Source organism: Hevea brasiliensis, chromosome 15 (assembly GCF_030052815.1).
Source record: "Hevea brasiliensis isolate MT/VB/25A 57/8 chromosome 15, ASM3005281v1, whole genome shotgun sequence".
Classification (NCBI taxonomy): domain Eukaryota; kingdom Viridiplantae; phylum Streptophyta; class Magnoliopsida; order Malpighiales; family Euphorbiaceae; genus Hevea; species Hevea brasiliensis.
Window position 1 is genome coordinate 73048762 of NC_079507.1, and position 27669 is coordinate 73076430.

At 32.5% G+C, this 27669-nt stretch overlaps 2 protein-coding genes and 2 long non-coding RNA genes across 6 annotated transcripts; 2 read left to right on the plus strand and 2 right to left on the minus strand.

Moving 5' to 3' along the window:
* Window positions 1-5616: 5616 nt before the first annotated feature.
* LOC110671065 (uncharacterized) lies at window positions 5617-6786 on the plus strand. The gene is made up of 3 exons (XR_002498011.2): window positions 5617-5720; window positions 6182-6295; window positions 6446-6786. It is a non-coding gene; the product is annotated as an uncharacterized LOC110671065 (long non-coding RNA).
* A 1494-nt stretch (window positions 6787-8280) lies between these two features.
* LOC110671063 (probable serine/threonine-protein kinase WNK9) lies at window positions 8281-11980 on the minus strand. 3 transcript variants are annotated; one of them, XM_021833437.2, is made up of 8 exons: window positions 11782-11980; window positions 11543-11647; window positions 11402-11437; window positions 11016-11243; window positions 10676-10896; window positions 10305-10462; window positions 9779-10217; window positions 8281-9673 (listed from the first exon to the last, which is right to left on the minus strand). In XM_021833437.2, the coding sequence occupies exons 2-8, from the start codon at window positions 11581-11583 to the stop codon at window positions 8610-8612; spliced, it is 2187 nt and encodes a 728-aa protein (XP_021689129.2). In that variant the 5' UTR covers window positions 11584-11647; window positions 11782-11980; the 3' UTR covers window positions 8281-8609. The 3 variants fall into 3 exon arrangements, with proteins under 3 accessions (XP_021689129.2, XP_057993229.1, XP_021689128.2); XM_058137246.1 differs by lacking the exon at window positions 11782-11980 and adding an exon at window positions 11729-11744; XM_021833436.2 differs by lacking the exon at window positions 11782-11980 and having other exon boundaries at window positions 11400-11437; window positions 11543-11775.
* A 4867-nt stretch (window positions 11981-16847) lies between these two features.
* Window positions 16848-21403, plus strand: LOC110671066 (uncharacterized). The gene is made up of 9 exons (XM_021833440.2): window positions 16848-17244; window positions 17527-17621; window positions 18280-18344; window positions 18714-18757; window positions 19046-19123; window positions 19290-19443; window positions 20116-20292; window positions 20912-20971; window positions 21060-21403. Exons 1-9 carry the CDS (start codon window positions 17096-17098, stop codon window positions 21168-21170), a joined length of 933 nt encoding a protein of 310 aa, XP_021689132.2. The 5' UTR covers window positions 16848-17095; the 3' UTR covers window positions 21171-21403.
* Window positions 21404-23414: 2011 nt separating this feature from the next.
* On the minus strand, window positions 23415-24614 carry LOC110671067 (uncharacterized). The gene is made up of 2 exons (XR_002498012.2): window positions 24215-24614; window positions 23415-23717 (listed from the first exon to the last, which is right to left on the minus strand). It is a non-coding gene; the product is annotated as an uncharacterized LOC110671067 (long non-coding RNA).
* Window positions 24615-27669: the final 3055 nt, after the last annotated feature.

Genomic DNA, 27669 nt, shown 5'->3' on the forward strand with positions numbered 1-27669 from the left:
AGAGTGTATCGACAGAGCAAGATGCACTCAATTTTCACATGACACAGTTATCACTGTTATGAGACCGTAGCTAGTCTCATAACACAGAGTGTATTGACAGAACACACTCAATTTTCACATGACACAGTTATCACTGTTATGAGACCATAGCTAGTCTCATGACGCAGAGTGTATCGACAGAGCAAGATACACTCGTTTTTCACATGACACAATTATTACTATTATGAGACCGTAGCTAGTCTCATAACATAGAGTATGTCGACCGAGCAAGATATACTTGATCCTCATAGCCAATGTTTCATAGTTATTAGAAATTTGAGTTTCACTTTGACGAAACTTTAGCAATGTTTTCGCATTGATTTCAACTTTCGCCAAAGTGGGGGGCAAACTGTAGACCCTTATTTTATGATGAGTATGTGCATTGAGGCCGTGGGAAACCCGATGATGAAAAATTATATAACTGTAAGATGTAATTGGAGGCATGAAGCTGAATTATTAATTCCGTGGCATGATCTTGAAAAAAATAAAAATGATAATAAAGTTTTGGGAAAATTAATTTAATTAAATTTAAATAAAATTTTATTTTGTTTAAATTTAATATGGGTAGTTCTTAAATGGATCTAATTAAGTTTAATTGGGCTCTATGGGCCTAAGAAAGCCTAGTTAGGAATTTTAAATGGGATCCATTTAATTATTTTCTAAAAATTAAAATAACAAAATATCTCTCTCCTCCTTGACCCCACACCTCTTTCTCACTCCCTATTGGTGTCTTCCATTTTTTCCTGTCTTCCTATTGGTTGAAACACCTCACCCATATCCCAGTCTTATTCGAATTCTGCAATCGCAGTTGTTTAAGTCGTCTAAACTTTATCACCCTAAGACTCCAAATCCTACCACACCTCTTCCTCATTCCCTATTGGTGCCTTCCATTTTTTCCTGTCTTCCTATTGATTGAAAAACCTCACCCATATTCCAGTCTTATTCGAATTCTGCAATCGCAGTTGTTTAAGTCGTCTAAACTTTATCACCCTAAGACTCCAAACCCTATCACACCTCTCTCCCAAAACCCTATAAATACCCTACTAGAGAAGAGAAGAAGGGGAGGATGAGAGGAAAGAGGAAGAGAAAATTCAGAGCTATAGGAAATTTAGAGATATTCAAGACTCTTTGAGTTCTTCCTTATTTTTTCTTTTATTCAAGAAGATTTTCATACAAGATTTCTGGAAGGTCAGTTTTTGTTGTTTTCTTTTCTTTTCAAGATCTATGCCACACAATATTTTAATTCTATGCTCTTTGTCTTCAATTTATTTTATATGTTCATATAGATCATGTAATCATGTTTAATTTGAGGGGATACACAACTCTGCACATGTTTAGTTTCTGTCTCTCGTATTTTTATTAGTTTTCTTTATTTTCTGAATCTGTAAAAAATTTGTAAAAATTATATTCATATTCTACACGAAATTCCATTAACTTTAGGCTCAAGAATCACTAAAAAAGCTTTAATATTTTGTAAGTTATGGCTGTTTGAAGTTAGGGTTCCTGTAAAATCTGATTTGCAGGATATCCGACTTGTGGAGCCCATATCTCCCTTGTTCCTTAATATTTTTGTGCAAATCTAGTGTCTAAAATTAACTTCAGAATCTTATGAATCTTTTCCAATTGGTTTTGCATTCATATCTTTTGTGGTTAATGAGTTATGAATTTTACAAAAAAGTAGTACGATTCTGTCACTTAGAAGAGTTACGATTTATATAGATCATTCGGCTAGGGTTTTGTTTGATTTATAAATTTTATGTTATTGTATGATATGTAGGCTATCTTCTGTAATTTTTTTACGATTTTTAAGCATGTTTAACTATTTTTAAAAAATCGAATTTCTTGCTACTGTTAATCTGCCAGAATTTGAAAATTGTATATTTATGCATGTTCTTGTATTTTCTTAGGTTTTAATTGATATTTGATCTATTTTCTGTATTCTTTTAATTCAAGAAGTGTTATAAAGTATTTGGATCATGTTAGAAGACTTAGACCATTAGGTAGTTGTAACTAATTAGGAATCTTAACCCTTTAGGAGACTAGAGTTAGAATCTAATGTAAATTGTTATTAATATTTTCTTTATTTCTTTTATTTTCTTTAGTTTCTTTATTTTTTTTATTACAAACAAAATTGGTAAGTAGCTCTAAGGTAAGTACCAAAGAGGGCATTTGTGTGGAGCTTATATGGAGCTAAACGGGAGTAAGCCAGGGATATCATTGCCATACTCAGAGAAGACCCTTTTTTAAGGGTAGCTTGCCCCAATGGCAACTGCATTTACCAACAGGTAAGTAGCTCTAAACTTCTCGAATAACCATTGGTATGAAATTGTAGTAATAATAGAACTTTTATTTGGTAAATTAAAATTAACTTTGTTTTTAATTTAACTGACTTTTGCATGTAATTAATTTAAATAAATACTTTGTAAATTAAAATTAATCTTGTTTGTAAATTAAACTAACATTGGCATGTAAAATAAATTTAATTTAATACTTGGTAATTGTAAAATAAATTTGCATGTTAGAAATCTTTTTTAGGTTGTGATTGTTTGGGACTTATGTGATATTAGAATAAATTACACATGTACATAATTAACTTAGTTTAATTATCCTTAGGGTAACTTGGTGAAAATTAATTAATTAGGTTAAATAGAAACGTAGGGTTATTTGAAATTGAATTTGTTTGTAAATTAAATTCTCAATAATAAATTAATTTTAGTCATCTGGTAAATATCATTTAAATAATTAGCAACCCCATAGATAAGAATTACTTGTGCATGAAAATTGTGTGTAAACAACCACCCTTTTGTGAATTACTTGCGTGTGTAGGATTAGAATTGCATTTTTTAGGATAAAGTTTAATAAAGGAATAATAAACAAGACTTCTAGAAACATTAGTAGAGGACTGGCACTCGAATTAACGAGGTTAGACCAGGCGTAAGGGGTGCCTAACACCTTCCCCTTACGTACCCACTATCCCGAACCTAGACATTGGGCTATGGTAATGACGGTTGTGGAAACTCTGCAAGGAGTAAGTTGCCATCCATGACCCTCGGAAGAAACACTGAATATGTCCCGGTTATTACCCGGGTGGCGACTCCTGTCTATCTATGCCTTCGTGGCATAAATCCTTAGTACCGTGGTAGCGTTATGGGAAGACGGTACTTACCAGTGGTTTGATTCTATTAGGATTGTATGAAGTGCATGTCTAGGAAATGCTGTCTAAGGAGGTGGTACTTAAGTGATACCATTGTGACTCCACCATCTTTCCTGGGCATTACTTGGTGCATTTTATATAATTCTAATGGATGATATTTCGCCTCACGTCCCCTCACCCCTACAGTATATGAATTTAAATATTATATTCATAGATACTAAATTGAGATAAAATGAGCTACCATAACTTAAACATTTAACATATTATTTATTTTTTAAAAATACAAAATAAAATTTATATAAGTAAATTATTCTCATTTAATTCAAATAAAATGAATAATAGTTATTCACTTAATATTCGATATAATATAACTAAAAAATTAATTTAAGAATTATTAAAAAAAATTTACAAAAGAAAGAAGTATTATATTTTTGAAAAAAAATTTGGGTTTACCACCGTTCTTACATACAGCCAATTGATATAAACAGTTAAACATCATGAATTGTTACCACATAGACCACCTAAATAAAACTCACCCTTGGAAATCAAAGGGTATTTATAGGCTTTTCAATATCTGTGTGGGATACCAACAGACCCAGTGGAAGGCGCCAACCTATCCACACGGAGAAAAAAAAAAAAAAAAAACTTACCACCCGCTAAGTTTCCTCTCTACCCTTAGGCACACGATCCCCGCTCTCCACTGTTCCAGGCCCACACTTGAAAATGGAATCACCAAAACCTACAATTCATGCACTTACTCCGTTTTTATGACTATCCCTTTTCATGGCTTTTGCTGCTTCTGGTGGCAAGATGGGCAGCAAATCTTTCTCTAAGCGATCATCACCATCTTCTCATTCGTCGTCGCATTTCCCAACACCAAATCATTAACGCCATGGAAGCAGAGGGTTCAGTTCATTTTCATCTCAAAATGAGAAGATGAAGAAGAGGGAAGGAAGCTGTTATTATAACTGCTGCTGGCTGCTGTGGTAGGAGCTGTTTCAATGGTTGTCTATTGAGTATATGCACAACAGAGGCAGCGTTATTATGGCTCAGCAGGTATGATCTCACAATCATCGTTTGCTTAATTTTTCAATATTGGTATGTTTCTGTTAGATGAAATGCCTAGCTTGACAGGCCAATGCTTAGTTGCCAAAGAACAGAAAAATGCAGATTTGTTCAAACTTCAAAGTCAAATTGAATTATCAAAACTGTGCCCTCAGTTGGAGAGAATATTTGACCGTTTCAAGAATCAAGAGATGGCTAAACTAATTTTAGAAATTCCCTTTGTCCGCCATTAGAATCAAACTGAAGTTAATTGAAATCAAATCTCCCTTAATTGAAATATTTTTTTAGGATGATATGTCTAATAATTGCATATGTTAACTTATGAAATTTATATTAATGAAATAATAAATTAAGAATCTCCATTGTTTGTCATACGGGTCAAGTGTCAACAGTTAACCTTTAACTCCAGTGCTATGTATGAGTATAGCACTTTGTGGACTAATCTCTCCACCTGACAATGTGCCAACAAGATGCACTATAAAGTACTTATACTCGTTTATAACACATGAGATGCGAGATTCTGCAACATCTTAAAGAAAATATATATGATACACTGAAAACATAATGCACATGGGTACGCAATTTTTATACAAATAGTGGCATATGTTCCTAAACCAGGTTCAAGTTGGAGTAGCACAAGAATGAGTGACTGGAGGCTCTCAACATCAATTTCCAAGCATTCAATGAAAATTAAAGGGTGTAGTCTCGTATATAAATAGATAAATAAATGAACAGATAGTGACGAGAATTTTTTAGTTTTCGTAGGAGCTCACATAACAGTCAACACTTTTTGCCCTTGTTTTGCTTTCATATACTGATATAGCGTAGAAAATTTAAACTCCATTAATCAAATACCTTAGCTTTCAGAGCATTGATTTATAGCAACCATGAAGGCTGCTCTTATTGTACTCCTAATAACAATAGCACTTGCATACGTGCTTTCTCTTGTTAGCATTTTCACTAGGTATCCAGTTCTTATTTGTTTTTCTTTTTAATTAATATTCAAATATACCTATGATTTCCATCAACTGCTTAAATTTGAATTATTTTCTTATTAATAATCTGGGCCAACTTTAAGGATATTCGAAAAAGAAAATTAAGATTTTTTTTTTTCTTCAAACAAAATCAACTATATTTTGTCAATCGCAATTATTAAATGAATTAATAATGGACTGGTATTAGTCCTACTGAATTGGGTTATTGGCTGTTAGTTGATATGGCCTTTTTACGAGGCATGGCCTCAGCCCATAATGCCTTCTCTGCTTTCTGTTTACCGTTCTCACTAGTTTTCAGAAATTTGATATGGCGAATAAATATTTTAATTTGTCCTTTTTTTTAATTAATAAAATAATAAAATTAAACTGCAAAGGCAGGAGGAGAGGCTGGTTCACTGCAAAGGCACATCAATTAAAATGCAAAAGCCACAAGCAAATCTTCAGTGGATGGATGGCGTCACATATTGGTAGGTTAATCACAAATTTAGAATGCAAATTTTTGGTATAATTTATAATTAATGTTAACTCTGTATGCCAAATGAAACGAATAATTAAATTTATTTTACTTTATAATTTTTTTTTTATGACCACACTTGCATTACTCCAGCATTCACAATACTTCATCTCTGCATATTCATCTGTAAGTTAACAAGTTCATATCATCTCAATTTGAATACATATATTTATGCGAATTTTGTACAAATGGAATGGAAATGGAGCGATGATGATTTGATAGAGCGATTTAACCAATTGTCAAGGCAAGAACGTGCCAAATTTAACATAGAATTACTGCGAAATTTTAACAATGTCGACCTTCACTACACGGTGGTAGAATATGCTTTACTTCTCCCAAGCTACTACGGCCCATGGTTTAAGTTGCCTTTGCCCTTTAGCTATTCTCGTTTTTCTTGTTTGAGTTCATTCTCAGGTTACAATCTTGATGGCTATCAAAAGCGTACCCAAAGTTCCTGCCATTAGAAGCACCAATGATGTCAAGGAAATCCTGCAATGTTTGAAGACCATTGATAATTGCAAAATTCTGGTAATTTTTTTCAGTTGAACCTTATCAGAATTCCTACCCCCTCACCTACCTGAATTAGGCTAATCAGTAATTATAGTGGCAATACACCAATTGTACTTATGTTTCATATATAATTTAAGTTTTTAATAAAGCTGTCTTTAATTCTACTAGGCTTTAGAGGTGCTTTGGACTCCACAGGATGAGAATGATACTTTGTCAGAGCAGGAATTGCTAACAAATTACCCATCTTTGAGGTCAATAACTACATCTTGATGTTATCCGTTCAGACATGATGAAGAAGATCCCGGTGAACGGCAATGCCATAACTCATAAGGAGCTATAAGCTAGCTAGATTGACTATCTTCTAATTATTTCTGGTGTTTATTTGTTCTCAAGCTTATGATTATCTCTTCATATTTAAATTTCATAAGCCAAATCCATCACTAGATAATCTCGTTAAGCAATGTTAATAATCAAAATACATGATGATGCAGCAGATTAGATTACTGATTCCTGAGTGGGTTTTACCCAAAATAACACAGTGGCGGGTGGGACCTTATGAACTGGGGTCTTACATCATGTGCATGAATTTATTAATTTATTTATTTTATACTCTTAACACATTAAAAGTTAGTAATGGAGAGTTATTTTTTGTTTAATAAAATAAAAATAATACAGAATTAATTTAGAATCTTCTTTCATTTCAAGCAAAGCGTAAAAGATATGTCAAACTCAGATATAATTTAGTTATAATATATTTGCGAGTTGTTCCATCTTATCTCTCCTCGATAATTAGCTTTGGGCAATTTAAACTAATATAATGAGGCATAGTATTACAGTTGGGTGGGTCATATTAAGAGGCGGCCAGGAAAGGAAGGACAATAATTCATAAAGGTAGACCTTAGTGCCAAAAGATTAAGGGTAATGCTACACTAGGACATCTAGGCAATATTATGATACTACCTGCTTTCATCTGTTTATAATTCACATCATGAGCTGGAGATCTTGCTTTGAGTTTTTTCTTTTTTCCCTCTGCATTCTGGTGTTGAATTGAACATGGAAGCCGGGCTTGCAAGGACTCTTTTAAAAAGTAGTAAATAGGATAGTGATAAAGGGATCTCTCTACGTGTTAGATTACTTTTCTCCATGACTCAACTTTTTTCCTAATGTCTAGTTCACAGCCATGGTTTAGAATAGACCTAAAGTTCCCAAAAGCAAGTAATTCATAATCTAACTTTAATGAATAATTAGAAAAGTAAGGGAAAAAGCATGCAAGATTTGAAGATTCCACTTCTTTCCCATTTCTTCTATTCAACCAACCCTTCTTCTTCTTTCCATTAATTAATCATTCATAGTACATGTACAATATCATCATTATTAGTTGGGTTTATCGCAAGTTGGGATTAGTTTAGATTTGATCACAATTGTAATTATCAGCCAACAGTGTCACTCTTCGTTCGCCCCCATTTGGAAGGTAAAATTTTTTTGGCATTTCATGCTTTTTGATGGATTCCTCCTTAGTGGCCCACAGTTACCGGACATTGTAGGCGTACATCGATCCTATGGGTATAGTGCCATATCTTGCATCAGCCACATACCCGTGAAATATCTAGCTCAAGTTGTCAATTTGAATATGCAGAACTCATCACATGGTAGGCAGGGCTGTTAGGTTTGGGATATTGAATCACAGAAAGCAATGAAGGACTTGGGACCATTCTACTTTTCATATTCAAAATACCCTCTAATTTTCCTTGAATTACCAGTACTTTCAAAGTTTACTTTGTGAAAGTTGGTAGAGAAATAGAGGGGTTGGAAGATGCAAAACTGGCCATCTGTAGAGAGAGTGGTAACTGTTTGTTTATGATCTAATGGTCCCAGCTATAGAACTCGTGAAGGCTTTTTCTTTTTTTTTTTCAGCCTTTCCAGGGTAAAAGAGAGAATACAACCAGAACACGAAGACTGACGCGATCATGCTACTGATATTTTCCTGTCCAAGAGCATTCAACTGGCCAACCGGGAGTAATTATTCATAGAAGTTCAGAGTATCCAATGGAGATAATGGGAACATAGGAGGAAACTCTCTCATTTTAGGAGATGTGAGACAGAATTTGAGGAAACTTGTTCATTTGGATGTTAATTTGTAATGTACATTCAATGTTTACCCAAGTGAACACATCCTATGTGGAGAGAGACTGTGAAAGCTGTAAAAACCACATCTCTGCTTGTACAGCTAATTTCAATTTTTCATCGCCTCTTTTTTTTCCTTATCAAAAGAGAGAAGCATCCTAGCTATTAATGACACACTTGGTGAAGTGGGTAGAAAACTGTGCAGTTATTAAACATCAAGAGCATCAACTGGAAGGGAGGTTGCCCTGTGAAGAGGATATGGAAGTAAATCTCCAGTGTAGAAACTCTTAGCAGTTACCATTTGCTCAGGGCTGTATCCCCTGTTGATTGCCTCGAAATTTTGGACTACTTGGTATTCTAAGTTGGCACATCTCTTCTCCGCATCCGTAAGGAAAGTTGAATTGAGATGCTTCCCAGAGGGGAGAGATTTCAGGGAAGGTTTATATTCCTCTCTCTTTACTTTAGTCAAAATTGAAGGCAAATGAACTCCATTGTCCATATTGTGATCTTTGTTATCTGAATTAGGATCTGGGCTTGATGGTTTTGATTTGACTCTCAATTGTTGGTCTCTAAGCTCCCTTAACTGCATCTGATATTTTGCTTTAAGCCATCTCAGTTCTTGCCTAATTTCATTCTCATAATCATCCCAGTGAGCACAAGCTGCCGAAACGCTTGAAGAGACACAATTTGTTGTGTTGGATTCAGAAAAACTCTCCATATTTATGATTCTCTCTTCCTTTTCAAAGATTGATTGGTCCACTGCATCATTTCCCTCATCATCACAATGAATCTCTCTTAATCCTTGTGAACTTAACTCTGGGGCATCTCGCTGAGCCCAGATGTCCGTATAACTTATGCCATTGGATTGGCTTGATCCAAATGGTGCACAGTCAGTGCTGGGACATTTTTCTGGCCCTTCAATTTGGTATGTGATCTCCTCAAATCGGCCATGTAGATTAGCACTTCCATGTTTAGAACATTGAAGAACTTGCAAGTTCTTGGCTCCTGGACTATTTGACGACAAATAATCCAACAGGTAACCGTATGAAGCACAATTTTGACAGAAAGTTGCATTTGCACACTGTAGACTTTCCTCTTTCTCCTGTCCTCTTCTCCATTCAGGTACCAAGCTTGCAATTTCACCATCGATCATATCTGCTATCTTCAACACATCTTGATCAGTGATATCAAGCTCAGAAATCATCTCAGCTGCAACGCTCAGAGCAGTGTCAGTCTCAATATCAAATGGGAAGTAGATGTTTCGAATGCAACCTACATAGAAGATTCAAGTTCTTGATACAGTTCATATGCTGAATTATGGTCTCAATTATTATGTAGAAGCATAATATTAGAACAGAAAATTACAAATTTACTAACCTTCTTCATCTGCAATTCTGAGCCTCAAGAAGATGCCATCATCCTCTCTCCTCCTACCTTTGATTGTAATGTCAACATTTTCAAAATGTTCATCTTCTTGACAAAAAAGGAGATCAATTTCAGTTGGTTCATATTCAACTTTATGGTACTCTATTTCATTCTCAGGACCATAACAAAGATAATGGGCATAACCATTAGTCAAAGAGTTGCTAGTGTGATTAATTCCATAGAAAGGTTGTCTTACTAGAGCACCTATTTCATTACAATCACCCTGGTAATCTAATGACGTCAAATCATATCCATAATCATCAATTTGGAGAAAAGGGTCCTCCAAAAGTTCTCTGGCAGAGAGTCTACTTGACGCGGTTGCTAGACATTTTTCAACAAATTGTCGCACCTCTGGATCCTTTACTTTGTATAGAGCATCTGGTTTTTTCCCCTATATCAAAAATGCAATTTTGTGAAAAGGGTTTCTGAAGAAAAAACTCAACATGAAAACATAAAGATAAGGGTTTTTAATTCGTACAGATATAACTTTCTTGTATATCTGAGCAGGGTGGCTGCATTCACTATATGGATATTCGAAGGTAACCATCTCCAACACACACATCCCAAAAGAATATATGTCAACTAATTCATTGTATTCCTCTTCGTACACCTCTGGAGCCATGAACTCTGGCGTTCCTGAGTGAAAGAAAGAAGAAAAAAATCAAAAGAAATAAAAAATTCACAATCCATTTGAAATTTGAAAAGCTGAAGTTTCTGATTTAATATAGCATTCTGAAAGAGAAAAGTAGTAAAATGAATAGCCTCAAAGTACAAGCAAAACTATCAAATTTAATATGATAATTGATAAGACCGGAGGAAATAAGAGAGTTCTTTTGAGACTTTACTTACCAACGCAACAAGCAGCATAGGATTTCTTAAGGATTGCAGCGAGACCAAGATCCCCAATCTTGACTTCTCCTTGGTTGCCATTAACAAAAATGTTGTCACACTTGAGATCTCTGTGGATTACAGGAGGGTTATGGCTATGGAGATAGAGAAGCCCCTTCAATATCTGCTTACACCAATACTTCACAGCTCTAATATTTACTCTCTTGTGTTTTAACCTATACCTAAAGATAGAATTCATATGAAAAATGAAACTCACCAACATTGAAAATTCAAAGATCCAGATGAAAGAAAACCAACAGAATGAAAGACTAGAGTTTTAGAAACTTGTATTAATGCTTACTGTCTGAGAGTACCAGAGGTGAACATCTCAGTGACAAAGTTGATGTTCCTGTTAGCTGCATCAACCCAAGAAGTGTAGAATTTCATGATATTCTCATGTTTCAAGGTCTTGAGTAGGTGAATTTCACAGTAAAGCCTCTCAAGATCTTCAGGACGTTGGAGGAAATCATAGAGCTTCACCTGATTCCATGCCACCTCAATTCCTTCATACTCATCAAAGGCTTTATAACTGCAACAACAAATATATCACATTCAAAAAAGAAATTAAAAAGAAAAGAAGTAAATTTTAAAAGCGAATCCACCAAAATAGTCCAAAGTTGGAAGAAACTCGAGAGGGGTTTGCACGAAAGTGAGAAAAAAGAAATTAAAAAAAGAAAGTCCATACACTGTCTTTGAAGCTCCTTTGCCAAGAATTTCATTGTACTGCAAGAAGGAGGAAAAAAAAAACAGGTCTCAAATTTATTCAGAAATTTTCAGAGAAGGAAATGAACAACAAAAAGAATGCAAGAAAGAGGATATGTAATTTACTCTTCCATATCTCCCAGTAGGATCAACCTCAACAAAGTCATCAGAATCTGGCTCAAGGCTTGCAGGACTATTCATTCCTTGTTTCTATCCTTAGCTACAGTGTTTCTGTAGATAAGAGGAAGAGTGAAGAAGGAGAAAAGATGAATAGGTGACGAGCACAATATTAATGGAGGAAAAAAACCGTACTTTTTGGCGAAGGAAATGTTTTTAAGAATGAAGAGAAAAAGCAAATGAGGTACCTCGGTGAGTCCATCAAAACTCTAAAGGACAAGTTAATGGCCAACTACACAGAGACAACGAGGCAAGGATATCACAAGGTTGAACCCACCTAAAGACAAAACCTGACAAAACAGCCTCTCTTTTTCACTCTCTTTAAACTCTCTCTTTCCACGAGCTGTTAAAAACAAAACTCACCCAGTCTCTTTCTCTCTCCCTGGTTTTGCCTGCAACAGTTCGCAAAACCTGGAACAACCAAGATGTAATATTATAATGCGACTTGGGATTTTCTATCTCTGGGAAAGGATTGTTTTTGAGACAAAAATACCATCGCAGACTTTTCTTGTTTTCATTGTGATTGGCCTCTTCCTGTTTTTGTTTCTTTTTATCCATTTTCAACAGTCTCTTCTTCCTTGTTAGTGTGAGATTCCCTACGCTATTCTCTACTATTAACTTTCATTTTTCCCTCCAAATATAATAATAATAAATGTGGTGAGTATATATTTAGGAACGTTGCCGGATTGCCCCCTCTGTTTAGGAGAAATTTTTATTTAGAGCAAATTTATTATAATTTTAAAATATAAATATATAAAATTTATTTATTTAATAAATAAATAAATTCTTATTTTACATAAGTTCAGAATCGGTGTGAGATTTATTCACTGAAAAATGGATAAATTTTCTAATGGGATTTTTTTTTATTTCTCATTTCAATTTATGATTATATAATATAAATTTATTTGTTAAAAGTAAAATATAAGTTGAAATATAAATTTTAAATATAATTTTAATAATATATTTATATTTTTTTAAATTATAATTTTAAATAGATAAATACATAAAAATAAATTTTTTTTTAATAAAAAATAATAATATATTATTATGTAGAGAGAAGATACTTATGTCTCTATCTCCTCACGCAAGACGAAGGTTAAAGTGATATCAAAAAAAATTAATCAAATTTAAAACAAGTCAAATCGAATTCAATAACTTTTGCCACTCGTATATATTGGTCTCATTTGATTCAAAATAGTCTATTTCACAAGAATTACACTTTTACAAAGTACAACAATAAGGAAAATATTCTAAAATTTACTTAGAGTATTAAAATAATACTTCATACAAAAATAAAAAATAAATTATTCTTTGATTGTAGAAGGTGAGTATTATATATTATACGAGGGAGGATATATAAATACTAAGTGTATCTAATAATTCTTTAAATATGAATATTATTTTTTAGATATATTTTTAATACATTTTTATGATTATAGGAAACTTTAAATTTTCTAATTAAATTATTCCAACCAAACAGATTTTCATATCCGGACTAAGGTGACCCTAAAGTTGGCAAGTTAATCATACATGCGCGCAATGGTGGGTGATTCTTGAATCGTGTAACGTCTTTGAACAGAATTTGTGGCTATCGTTATTTGAAACTTTTTAGATAGGGACAAGAAATTTGGAACAAAAAGAAAAAAAATTTATGATTGAGGTTAAAAAATTGGGAAATGGGTAGATTCTCATATCTCTCTCCACAGTTTTTAGTTGCAATGAAAATGAAAAAGAAAAAAGGAAAAAAAATATATTTTAAGGAAATGGAAATGGATATAGTGGAAAATAGAGAAAGTGGTATTCTAAATAATGAAATTATTGTTATAAAGTTGAAAAAAATATTTAAAATATTTTCATCAAATTATTGAATCAAGATTTTCCTTCCCCTCTCCCACATTAAATTGAATTATTAATTGAATACAAAATTTAAATTATTATGATCAGATATAATAATTATAAAATTTCGTGTTCATGTGTGCTTCAACTTTCCAAATTGGTTTCACAAGGAAAAAAATATATAATTGACGTCTTTAAATTCAGCATGCACAATTACATAATAAAATGGTCACCTGGATCATCATTGACATCAATAATAAATGAGAGTTTCTGCAAATAGAAGCAAGGCATGGTATGACTTTAAGTCCAATAACAAGAAAAGGTGGAATCAATTGGCAACATTGATGGTGGTTGGTGTGTTAGGGATCAAGGGCAGTGGCACATTTCGTCCTCTCTGTGTATTGTACACTGCTGTGAAGCATCAAAATCATGAGTGTCCTATTATCAAAATATTGCCCTTATTTGTGGGTGGTTGAAAGGCAAAAAGACACATGCATTATACATGTGTACCTCAAATTTAGGGTATGCTTAAATTGGTTTGATTTGATTTGATTTGATTTAATTGATTTTATTAGGTTGTAAAATTAATGGGTTTGGTTGGATTTGGGAGATATGCTTTTTGGGGTGTTTGGGTCCATTTATGGTCTCTATGATTTTCTAGGAAAAGAAAAGAAACAGAAAAATCAAGTGGTGGCACGATGAAATATGAATCATATAAAATCAATAAACCTAGGTTAACATGTATTACTTTTGATGGCCTAAAATTGTAATCTCCTAGCCTGTGATTATTGATCAATAAATTTTATCAGCCTAAAATTCATTTTCTCTTTGAAAAAAAAAAATTTCTCGGATTAATGATCCTATCCTAACCAAGAAATCCGCTCGCCTAACCTTCAATTTTTTATTGATTTGAATCATTTCGGCTAGATTTGAATATGGTTTGATTTTCAATTGAAATGAAATAAGATAAATTATCACTATCGTGGAATGATATTTACTAAATCTTCTTTAGACAGTTACGAAGAAATTTGAACAATAGTAAATGTAGTCTTTGTATCTGTAAGAATAAATAGAGCATGAGAGTATATCCTCCAATTGTTCAAGAATTACTCAAATTCTTAAATATAAATCTCACTGTCAAATAAATTCAGTAATTTTTTAAAATTATAAATTATTTCATAGTATATTCTAATTAAAATTGAAATTAATTGATTTAATTTCAAATTAATTATTTTTATTTTACAAAATAAACATTTTTTTTTTATTTTAACTATTTGAAATCAAATAAAATCAAGTTAAATTTGAAATCGAACTAAGATCAAAACCGATGAAAACCATACAATCAAATTATAATTCCCATGAATCTTAAACCAAGATCGCTGATATCAATCCAAAACCAATCAAACTTCAGACCTGACTGTTGCCACCCCTACTTTTAGCATAACCCAAAATCAGTAACGTATGTTTGAATACCTGTGTCTAATTGGAAGCCCAATTTTGGAACTCTCCTTTGTTTGGGTTTCCATATCAGACACATGGGCCAATGGTTTTTAAACAAATCATTTGAGCTGTGGGCTTAGGCCGTCCCAAAGGTCAGTTGTCGGCACGCAGTGGCCTTAAAAATATATATATATATATATGTAAATTTTATATTATAATAAAATTAATAGTTTAATTCTTATATTTTAAAAAATATATTAATTTCTGTTAATTATTTATTTTTTATACTATTTTAAGTATTGGCGATTAAAGGTCAAAACAAAAAGATTAAATTATTAATACAGAAATTAAATAATAATAATAATAATAATAATATTTTATCTCTATTCTTTAAAAACTTCAAAATGTCATTAATCACTAAATAATTGGAAAAATTCAATATAAAAATTAATTAATGTATTTTTTAAATAAAAAATTAAATTATTAATATTACTATAATAAAAAATAAATAATAATTTATAAAAAAGGTTAACTCAGAGAAAATAAGAATTAACACAAAAGAAAAATAAATAATAAAATATATAAAAGTGATATAACGTGTTAGGGAAACAATTATTTCTGAACCGCTTTAAATCTTATTAATTTTTCATTATCATACTCTAACTTTAATGTAGTGGGAACAGAGTTGACCTTTCCATTCTGAATTTCCATTACCTGCCCATGATAATACAGTATTATTGTTTGCTAAAATTAAATTATTTTTATATAATTATAAATAGGGGTGGTTACAATTCAAGAATCGTAAGTTACGATTACTTAATCGTCAATTCAAGTTTAATGAAATAATGAACTTGAACTAAATCATTAGGAGATGATTTATAAGACAGTTCATAAACTGTTGATTGTGGTTCAAGTTTTGGTTTAAAACGATTGGAAAGGTGATTTAAAAAATAACTATTTAAGATAATTTAAAGATAATTTGAGAGCGATTTAAGGGTGACTTAGATAAAAAAAAAAAAAAAATTTATTGATTTATAATATAAGTTATATTTGTAAAAATATTTTAATTTTTCTTATAAATATTTCAATCAAAATAAAAGAAGAAAAAAGAGAATGAAAATAATTTATTTTTAAGAAAAAATTAATAAATGAATACTTGAATTTGATTAAAAAATTAGAGATGAAATTAATTTTTTTTAAAGAAATTAGAAAAAAATGTATGAATTTAATTTGACCTATGTATCTATTTAAGATTTAGAGAAATCAAAATTTCTAATTCAATTGCTTGCCTTTTAAAAAAAATTATATGATAATTGATAATTAAAAAAGTATAAAGAGAAAAAAAATAAAACAGAGGGTATTAAAAATTTTATTAAGGATATAAAATAATAATAGAATAATTGAGATAGTATTGAAAATTTCAGTGAGCATATAAAATAATAAAGTAAAAAAATTCAGAGGATTCAGAGAATTAAAAGGAGTGTAGAAAATAATTGTTTAGAGAATTTGAGAAGAATTGAAAAAGTATTAAGAATTAAAAAGAGTGTAGAGAATAATTGTGTAGATAATTAATAATATATATATATAAATGAATTAGAAGTAAGGTGAGGTATTTATTTAATTATTTTGTATTTAAATAGCCGATTTTATCTTATTCGAAACCTTTGATTCAATCTAGTTTGAAACCGTCAATTCTCAGTTCCTGAAAAATATGAATATGAATCAAACCATAGAAAAACAGTTTTAGTCTGATTCAAAATTGATTCTGATTTTGATTAGTTTCATTCTGATTTTAATCAAATTAGTTTTGATTTGGTGTCAATTTGAAATCAAACCGTGATTACTTCTAATTATATTTTTAAATATAATAATTTTAAAAATCATTATTATTTAAATTATATATTTCTCATTTATAATTTATTTTTTAATAATTATTATTAATTGTTTGACATCGCTGTCAAAAAATCCACCCGCCCTGATCTGCACTCTTACGGGTCGCACCCGTTGCCATTCCTTTCCAATTGGTAAGAAAGCAAAAATAAAATATTCCCACACCAGTGGGCTGCCATGATTGATTAGCATCTGCATTTGAGAATAGATGAAATAGAGGCAGTGTTAAATTCAATCCACCAACTACATTCTTTCTTGCTTTTGGCGTTTGCAAAACGCACTCTCCTTCCTTTCTTCCTCTCAGGATCTCAGTTGCTGTTACATCCGTCCACAAAAATGGAAGATACTGCCGTTTTGAACTCTAATCAGAAGCCGACGATCGTGGTCACCAACGACGACGGTATTGACGCACCAGGACTTCTTTCTCTGGTTCGCGTCCTCGTCTCCACTCATCGCTTCCACGTACTGGTTTGCGCGCCTGATTCGTACGTTTATCTTTTCTTTCTTTATCCTCATATACCTGTACGTGCGTGCGTTTATTTTGACTTCTGACTTTCTAAGCTGCGATTGCTCGAATTATGACTTCAATTGTAGTTTTCTCTTTAAATGAGAGAATGACATTTCTGTAAATATAAGCTATCTGTGATATTTTTGTGCGATAACTGTTTGATAAAATTATTTTTATGAAGAATTTAAGAACTGTAATTTCTAGAATTGCTATGCAATTTCGAATGGATTGATGATGTTTATTGTTTAACAACTTTCAGGGAAAAATCGGCCGTCAGTCATTCTATTACTTGGCGCCATCCCATATCTGCTAGGCGAGTATACATTGAAGGAGCAACGGCCTTTGCAGTTTCTGGTCTGTTTTTCTTTATATGCTCCTCATCTTAGTTAAAATCTCACTTAAGTATTAGGATATAAACATGCATCAACTTTATCTGTTTCCTATTCTTTCCTGATCATTCTTTCGCATGGAATTTATTGATACTGATTTTGAACTCTCAAACAATTATTTTTGAAACACTTCCTCACAATATTTTATATCATGCAGAAGGCTATTTGTTTAGTGGAATAAAAGACTTCAGAATGCTAACTGATCATGAACAATTTATAACTACCGAGGTTTTAGTGATTGTGTGCACTTATCATTATGCTGAATGCTTTCATATACTAATTTGTCTGTGTTTATGTTTCTACTATTTCTTCTTTCTACGTAGTTCATTGTTTTTAGTAGGGGAAAAAAAGCATTAATTTCCTCATGATTTTATTTTATTTTATTTTATTTTAATTCCCGTGGAATTCATAGACTGACTCTTGAGTTTTTATTTTTCTTCCTTAAGAACACGGACCATAAATCAACATCTACAATTTTTATTACTAATGCTTGTTTCTAGATTCATTTAAGTAATTATGGACCATCATTCAACATCTACTACTTTTACTACTAATTCTTGTTTTTAGATTCATTCTAAGTATTTTTTTTCTAGAAAAATTGAAGTTTTACATATAATTTGCAGGCACTCCAGCTGATTGTGCTTCTTTAGGAGTCTCCAAAGCACTCTTTCCTACAATTCCTGATCTGGTAGCTATGTGCTTTAATTTTTAGTTATGGAAATCTGAATTAACCAACTGCTAGAGTGGATTTATTTAATATTGTAACTTGTTGCTCCCATTTTTGAATGTATATATTTCTCTTCTTCTATAATGTGTCCCTACCAAATGACTTTCGTAGTTTCACTTTCATGGCTTAGGAGTTGCAATCACCAATGACAAGACAATATTACTCCTTAATCAATATTCTCTAATCTTTCTTAGTTTAGGTCACTTTGTTGCACATTCTGCTCTGCGCTGAACAATATACTTGCACACATCCTTTTTACATGTTTAGGTTCTGTTGATCAACAAGCTGCTGTATGAAGGTGCTAATATATTTTCCTATTTCTTCAAACAGGTAATCAGTGGTATAAACATGGGGAGCAATTGCGGCTATCACATGTTAGTAGTGTTACATTTCTGTACCTTTCTTATTTTCCTAAAATTTTCAGCTGCATAATTCCATTTCCTCACTGTACCTTCTCCTTTTCCTTCCTTCACCCCCTCTCTTAAAATTTTGTAAGAGAACAGAAATTGAGTTCGGGGGACAGGAAGCATTTCCTAACATTAGGCGATCAAACAAGATAGTGTCCCTGTAACCACTGGGGCTTATGAGTATCTTGCCACAATGTATTTTTGTTTTAGTTACCTGCACAGATTATGCTTATGGATACCTCAATAAAATTTCAGTGTTTACTCTGGTACTGTTGCTGGTGCTCGGGAGGCCTTCTTCAATGATATACCTTCTGTCTCCATTTCATACGATTGGTATGCAGACATATTTTCAATTCTTTTGTCCAGATCAGTGAGAAGGATTTTGTTCATATTAACTATTTTACAATTGAAATTGGACCTCAGGAAATTGTTATTTAGCTCTTTTAACATGCAAAAAGGGTCATTTGTTCTCCCATATGACTATTTTTGGTGCCTGTAGGATTGGAGGTAAAAGCACTATTCAGGACTTCACAATTGCAGCTGAAGCTTGCACACCTATCATAGGTGCTGTTCTTGTTGAGATTAAGAATCAAACTTATCCTTCAGGTTGTTTTCTGAATATTGATTTACCAACAAATGTTGCTAATCATAAGGTAAATTTCAGGCTAGCTTGTTAAAATATTGCAGTATCAGTGATGCATATAAACTTAAGGAACATTTTAGCATTGACATTTCTATTGGATGCATCTTCATTTCATTTCGCATCTTGGTGAATGCTGATGGAAACCTTGGGCAGAAAAGGAAGCCAGATCAGGAACTATTAATGGAAAAAAATCAGAGAAATTTTTTAAAATAATTCCCCTCAGTTTGTACTAAACCGTCAATTGAATCCTGTTTGACATGTTCTTTTATTGATTTATAAATTGTTTTTGTGCATGGTTCAGTTTGTTTTGAACTAATGGAACTGTCAGTTATAAACCTTAAATGTACAGGCTCGTGCACTTGCACATGTAGATTGGATCTATGTGATTCTTGCTTTTTAGCTGAAATATGTTTGTCTGCCCATATCAGATTAATTTTATTTTTCTTGGTGGGATGTATGAAAAAAGAGTCAGTCTGATGACAGAAAGGAGGGCTGGTGTCACAACCCATTTTATTTGTCATTCTTATATTTTTATGTGTTGCATGTACATCCTTCTTAGTTTGGAGCATATGCCCTGTCGCATTATAGCTTAGTAGCTTATCATAAGATTATTAGTGATTCTGTTAGGCAAGAAAACTGAAACGTGGTTCTGTGTTTTTGCTGTTTCTTGTGCCTTTATAAGGGATATAAGCTGACTAAGCAGGGTAAAAGCATATTCAGGATGGGGTGGAAGCAAGTTACTTCTGGCACAGAAGGAGGGAAAATGTTATCAACAATGACAATGGACACAAATTCAGCTGTGCAAACAGAAACTGGTGCATCAAATGTAGCACAAGAACATATGTGGTTTAGGAGAGAAGTGGGTTCCTTTCTTTAGTAAATGTTCATCCATTTATTTAATTTTGTTCCCATTTTTCTGCTTAATAGATATTCCTGTCATAGTGTTATTTGCAATTTTTTGTCTAAAGGTAAAACTTTTACCTGGACAAATGATGGGTGAGATTCTTTGTCATTTGGGATAACAAATGCAGTGTGCTCCTTACCCCTTCATCACATTTTTCCTTTTTAAGATTTTCTTTATCTCCTTTCCTTTTCTCCTAAGACCACTTTCTGCTCATATTTGGGAGGGGAAGGCATCCTTCCCAGTGAGCAGAATTGGATTGGTAGGTCACATGGCTCAACAAGTGGACCTATAGAATATAGAATCAATTGAACAAGGACTAATGTCAAATTATTGAACTTTTTCAGTTTGAACTAAATATTTTGATTACATTATTATCAATCAGCAATTCAAAATGAAAGAAAATGTAGTTGATTCGGGCTACTGTTTATGGATAGCTCAGATAATTGTTATGTGCTCATTAGAAAACACACTACTTGAGGAATGTTAAAATTTCTAATCTTTCTTTCTGCCCTTTTCTTTCTTAGAATACTGTGTTCTTAAATTTAAGAAATGTTTGGCCCTTCAATTCTTACAGGTAAAGGGAGAGGAAGTTGATGATGATGATACAGATCACAAATTTCTTCGGGACGGATATGTGCGTATTTCACCATCATTGTTTTATGTGTTGAAACTTATCTGGATAACATTGTCCATAATTAACAGAATACTTGAATTCATTTCAGATTACTGTAACTCCCCTTGGTGCCCTCTCCCAAGTAGAGACAGGCTGCCTAGATTACTTTAACGATTGGCTGCCAGGCGTGGTTGACCGCTCATCTCCATCAGCCTTATAATGCTGGGATCTCTCAAGCGGTAAAACACCGTGACATGAGCCTTGCAAGTTTCATTTATTAAGGCTTGACTGTACCACATAATAAAAACCATTTGAGGGAAAAATTTTATAATTTATTTTTTTTCTTATTTCGAACCAATTATCACTGTGTATGAATACCTTGCATCCTCATGTGCTCATACATCACTTTCCCATTTGTTTCTCTATCGTTTATCATGATTATCTTGCTCACAAGTCCCAACATAGCCATCTAGATATTTGCTTCATAAGTTTTGAGGATTGAATTAGGTCATGCAGAATAAACATATTGTGAAATTTTGAAGTATGGCTTGCAGTAGCAGAAGAAAGAAGATAACAAACATTTGGCTTCCAAAATGAAGTGCCTAATTCCAAATACGTATTTTCGGTTGTTTCTTAATTTCTTCTAGTAATGCTTAAGTCCTAATTATCTGAAATCCCTTACCTGTAATTTAGATTTGCTTAAATATGACCTAAACATGATAGGTCATGTTTATATAAACATGAGAGATCTTAATCCAGATGGGAGCATTGCTTCTAAATCTTCTACCTTTTTTCATTTTTTTCTGGCTGAAAATTTGTTAATTTTATGCGGAACTGTTGTTAATTGAAAGGCCTTTCAAATTTGAAGCATTGCTGAAGAATTCCCTAGGATTCCTCTATACAAGGGACAGTTATATCATTATTCACTGGCATCCTGCTTGCCAGGTTTGCACTCAGTTTCCAATTAGGAATGTCATAGATTCCTATCCAGAAAAAAAAAAAAAAAAGATTTCATAAATGCTTTTATGTAACTCATGGCTACTGCTCTATTGAGAAGCCCTTGACCACTTTGATAATAACTCTTGCATTTTCTTTAAGTTATCAAAAGTTCCAAGAGAACTCGATGTGTATGTTGGTGGTTAATATAGTCATTTGTGTTGCTGATATTTTCCAGTTTATATTACCGAACCTGTTAATTAATTAGTCTTTTAGATTGGTTAACAAATTTAATTGGTTTGAGGGTCAAATATAACTAAAAAATTTTAATTAATATATAAATGGCTTAGGTTAAAAAAAACAAAGAGAGAGAGAGAGAGAGAGAGAGTAATAACCAAACTGCCTCGATTTTAGCAGTTTCGATTTCATTCATGCAGTTGTGCTTGACTAAAGAACCAAGTCATGGTTCAAAAATGCCACAGGGTTCCAGTCTTTTTATTATTGAAAGTCTTGTAAGACTGAAAGAAAGGGCATGAGGTGGCTTGCTGGGAGCAACTCATCGACAAATTAATGTTCTCCTGCCGATGATAAAAAAAAAAAAAAAAAGGTTCTTGCGCCGACCATGCTAGATTAAAGGGGTTATAAATTTGGAATACCAACAATTTCAATTGGCATCTAAAAAAGAAAACCCATTTTTCACATCAGTGTGGGTAAGCATGTCATCACTGACCCACACTTACATAAAATATATCCCAGTATGAATTAAAAAAAAAAAAAAAAGAAAAAAAAAACTTAGAAAAATTAAGGGAAAGATTAATCTAGTCATTGTTTGATTTCTTAACAATTAATATGGCATAGGCAAGAAACTTCTTCTTCATGTTTTCTGTTTGCCTTGTATTCATCTTTATATAAGATAGAAGAAAATTTTCAGTTCTTTAGTACTTAACTAGGTAGCCTTTTCCCTATTGAAAATCAATTATTTAAATCTAGAAAGCAACTCTTGAATTGGAATACATTATCTTGTTAGGTAAAGTCTGTTAATTTAAATTCCTTAGCAGCATGTTCAAAGTTATGTAGATTTTGTTAATTCAAAACGTGATGCATATTTAAGGGGGAAAATTGTTGCCTTAACCAAACACAATTATATAATTAACCAAAAACTAGTTTTCTTTGTCTATTTGGCCAATTTCTAGAACAAAAGTATATGGAACAGTAAGGTTTTGATTGTATAAGACTTTATTGAATAATTGGAAAATCATGTAGGTTGTCCTATCCATTCTATAGTTTTCAAAGGTCAACTTTAGGAGGATATGAAAACAAGAAACAAACTGCTATCCCCAACTGCTGAAACTGACAAAGCAACAATAATTAGAAGCTAAAATAGAATAAGATTAGAGTTGCCCTTCACTCAATCCCTCTTAATTAAGTATTAAGCACGTTTAGGATTATTGAATAAACACAGTATTAGAGTAGTTAAGGCCAGTTACAAATTAAAAAGAGAAAAAAAAAATAAAAATAAAAATAAAAATGAAACAAGGAAAGTGATGTTCTAGTATAGTTTGTAACTGAGATGACAAGAAACTTAGAAGGCAAAAATAGAAAACAAAAAGGCCTTTTCACCAGAGTATATTAAACATCATAAATATTTTATGTACATGAAATTGACTGGACATCTCTCATTAAATTTTTGTAAACTCTGTACTGAGTATACGCCTTCATTGTTTTGATGGCAAGGAAGGTGCATTTGATTCCACTAGTATTGACCATAGGACATGAACATCTTCATAGGGACAAGATTTCACATCCTCATATAGAATGTATATCCCTCTTCCTGAGAAATTTTAAACAAGTTTCTGTTAACAAAATTGTGACATTGCAGGAAAACTAAAGAAATCTTTTTGAGAATTGAGAGACAATACAATTCATTCAACCAAAAACTTGGAAAGCAGATTGGTCATAGATGAATGATTTGTTAAGTGCAATCGGAATAGAAAGAAATGGAAGTTGCCTACGTTTTATCTTTAATTATTTCAAGCAATTAGAATATGTAAGTGCCAATGTGAAATTAGAGAAGAAAAATAAGAAAGATAATGGAGATTGGTAATGAAAATGAAGCAAAATTTGGTGATTGCTGGGATGATTTTGGATTCATTCTTCAATAAAAGCAAAGAACCCAAGAAGGAGAGAAGGGAAAGAAAAAAAGGATATTAAGAATGATAAATTAAACTGTGAGCAAAGAGTAAAAACAAGCAGAAATTAGCACCACAAAGAAGATACCCAAACTGAAAATGCAGCTACATATAGCAGTGAATGTGAACAAAAACATACTCTTTTTAGGATTTGAATGCATACGAAACCACAGCTTCTTCAATGGAGAGAGGAGTGATTGCAGCCACCCCATTTGGAGAGGTGGGTGTGGCTCATGTAAGTGAGAGAATGGGAGGGAAAAGGGAAAAAAACAGAAAAAACTGTGTAGTTTGCTTAGACAAGGGTGAACTTAATAAGGCCACTGTTGCTAAGACAAATTTTTCGCATTCCCTTGTAGGGCAATCATGCAATTCACACATTTGGGCATTGGTGCAATGTCATTTTCAAGCCATTTTTCCCTTGTAGTAGATGAAGCAAAGCCACCTCACCAATCATCTGTGCTTTATACACTTCCAATGGCAAATTTCCCCTCTCCATATAATTTTTATATTCACTGACTTCCCTTTTGCCTGAAGGCTCATTTTGGTGTCGGCAGCATTGTTTTTAGGTATATAGCAGAGTGAGACACTCGTGGGGTTTCTTTGTGTTTGAAGAAAACACTATGCTGTAGTGAAGAGTCTTGTACACGTATCTGAATCTCCACCTGTCCCTTTGTGTGCCTTAAAAGTGTATCAGAGGCTTAGTTTTGCCGAGTGGAAAGTTAGATTTAGCCATGCCAAAATCCAACTACACTGCCTTTAGAATGTTCCAACTTTGCACTATAATCCATGTAAAAGGAGATTGATAAGGCCAATCAAAGGCTTCTCAATTTCAGCATTACAATTTCTTTTTCTTTTTCTTTTTGAAAAAAATCAAATGATTAATTTTAACCCTTAAATAGTTCCAGTAAAAAAACAAAGTTCTTGCCCTGGAATTTTAATATCATGTTATAATTTTATTATAAAGTGAACAAACATAAATATTATAAACTTTGTACTCCTAACTCCTTCAATTCCAAATATTAAGTCCTGCAATTTTTTTTTTTAAATTCTAATGAAATAATATTATGGAGTGGTTTTTCTCGCTCTGTGTTAGATACGTGTTCCCATTTTAGGCCATGGTAGATGGTTCTCTCCCTTTGTCTGTGGATACGTACTAAGATAATGGCATCATGATTGACCAAATTTGAGCCAGTTCTTAAAAACAAAGAAAGAAAAAGAAAAAAAAAAAAATCTTTCCAAGCAATTAGATATCCCAAATTGATTGCTTATAAAGTATGTTACGATTGTTGTTCTTTTTCTTGGTATATTACAGTTATGCTATTCTGGTCAGTTTTCGTATATCGAGTTTAATTTTCTCATTCGAGAAATCTTAAGGGTGCACTTTCCCCCATAGACATGTAAAGAATTTTGAGGTGTTCTCATATAAAATTAAATCTGATTGCTAATGCAATGAGACTCACATTCTTACTAATTGGATTAACATGCGTGGTAATGTCAGTTTTTTTTTTTTTTTTTTTTTTTTTCAATGCTTGGTTTATAAGCCGATGAGATTTCAAAAGCCCAAAAGTCGAAGACAGGGGCACCTTATGGATTCACAAGTTTTTGGTCCTGGGCCTACTCTTCATTATCAAAGTTGGACTGGATCACCCAACCGACATTTCCATTGCAGGACTGCCCATTTTGCGTACGAAATAATCTATCAAATGAGCAACATCTGACGATATTAGTCTGTAATCAATAAATTATTATCTGATGTCACAATATAAAATGCTACTTAGTTTTTGCTACTTTAGAAAGACCTTATCATGTTAATGAAATGATGATCAAACTCCAATAATAGAAACAAAAAAAAAAAAATGCAGAATCTCTGTGATATCGCATGCAGTGAGCGGAAATCTCATCTTCATCATCTGTGAATATAGCATCATTTTAAGTTTGAAAGTTTGATTGCAGCACTAGTACGAATTTCCACAGCTAATTATTATTCAAACAAGTTCATATGCCACATAGTACCCTCTTTAAAACTAGTTAGAGAAAGAATCATATACAACAATATGCTACCATACAAACATGATAGATTCCTCTTCAGTGGTAGGGTTCAAAATCATTTAATTATTGAAATTGATATTAATTTCTTTCTGACTACTGCCTCTCATCAGAACATTTACCACTACCTGAGTGTATTGGTGGATCTTCAATTGCCCATTAATTGTTGCAGCCCTTGAAGTTGGACACTGTCTTCCTGATCTTCAGAATCTTTTTTACTATAATGAGGTTGCCATGGTGGTGGCACTGGGATCAAATATATGTACAAAGATGCTCCCTTTTTTTCATTGTCCGCTCACTCCAAATTATCGAGGTTTATCGAATTACATTAATAGTTAAGGTCATAACTCATGCACAAGAAGTACTGTCTATGATAATATAATAATAATAATTCTTATGATATATGATAAATATAACAAAATACAAAAATCCATGTTTATCCCTTCCAATTCCAGCCCTTTCGTCATTAGGAGGTTTCTTTTTTTTAAGATTTTAAATACTTTCTTATGAGATAATTTTACAATTTATTCTTAAATCTATCTTCTTCATTTGCAAAAATAAATTATTCATGTTCAAGATTAATAAATGATTAAAAAAATTCTTTATAATATGGTCTTAATATTTGAATTTTGATAAATAAAATAAAAAGCAGTCACATATATCCATGTAACGTAACAGATGAATGTAACAATTTACCTAATTCCACAAGCACACCGAATATCCAGCACAATAAGGTCTAATCACTTAACTGTACATATATTTTTTTTTTTTCTTTCATATCAAATCAAACCATTAACCCACTACCCAAATCAAAAGATTAAAGCTAAAAGATCATATAATAATTATAAACATGACTTTTTCTTGAATTATTGTCTGATTTTATTTTTAACATGAACATACTAACCACTCATTCTCCATCAATCTATGCAAGTATCATTTCCCCCCCACCCACCCCTTTCTTTTATCTCTATTAACCATGTAAATGATCAACCATTAATCCCCTTTGAACCTCTTCAGTATAAAATTCTTGTAAAATTTTAATTTTTCAAATAGGGGGTAAGTAAAATTTTTTTTAAAATTAAAAATAAAATCAATTGTATTTCAACAACCAAGACCCAACAAGTCATGATGTGAAAAATTAGAAATTTTGGGGGCAAATGGGGGGGCCCATTAGACATATGGGTCCCATACGATGAAATTAGGCGTTGGTCAAGAAGACAGCCCACAATTGGGAAGGGCTCAAATGGCATTACAAAAGCTGCTATGGTGTGCTTAGCTTACCATCTTTTTCTAACGGTTCCTAAAAAATGCATGCCTTCACCCCAATTTGCAATCATATTTCCTTTTTCTTTTCCACTTTGTCTACCACCTTTTAACAACGTTAACACTACTACTTCTTTCTACTGTATTCAAGGAGAAGAAAAGGTTCAAAATTTCCTATTTTTCATTTTTAAATGCCTTTGATAATTATACGAATTTATATGAAAATTAAAAGACATTTTTAATATTAGCTTCCGCTGGTCCACCGCTGCTCGCAATGGTGCTTCC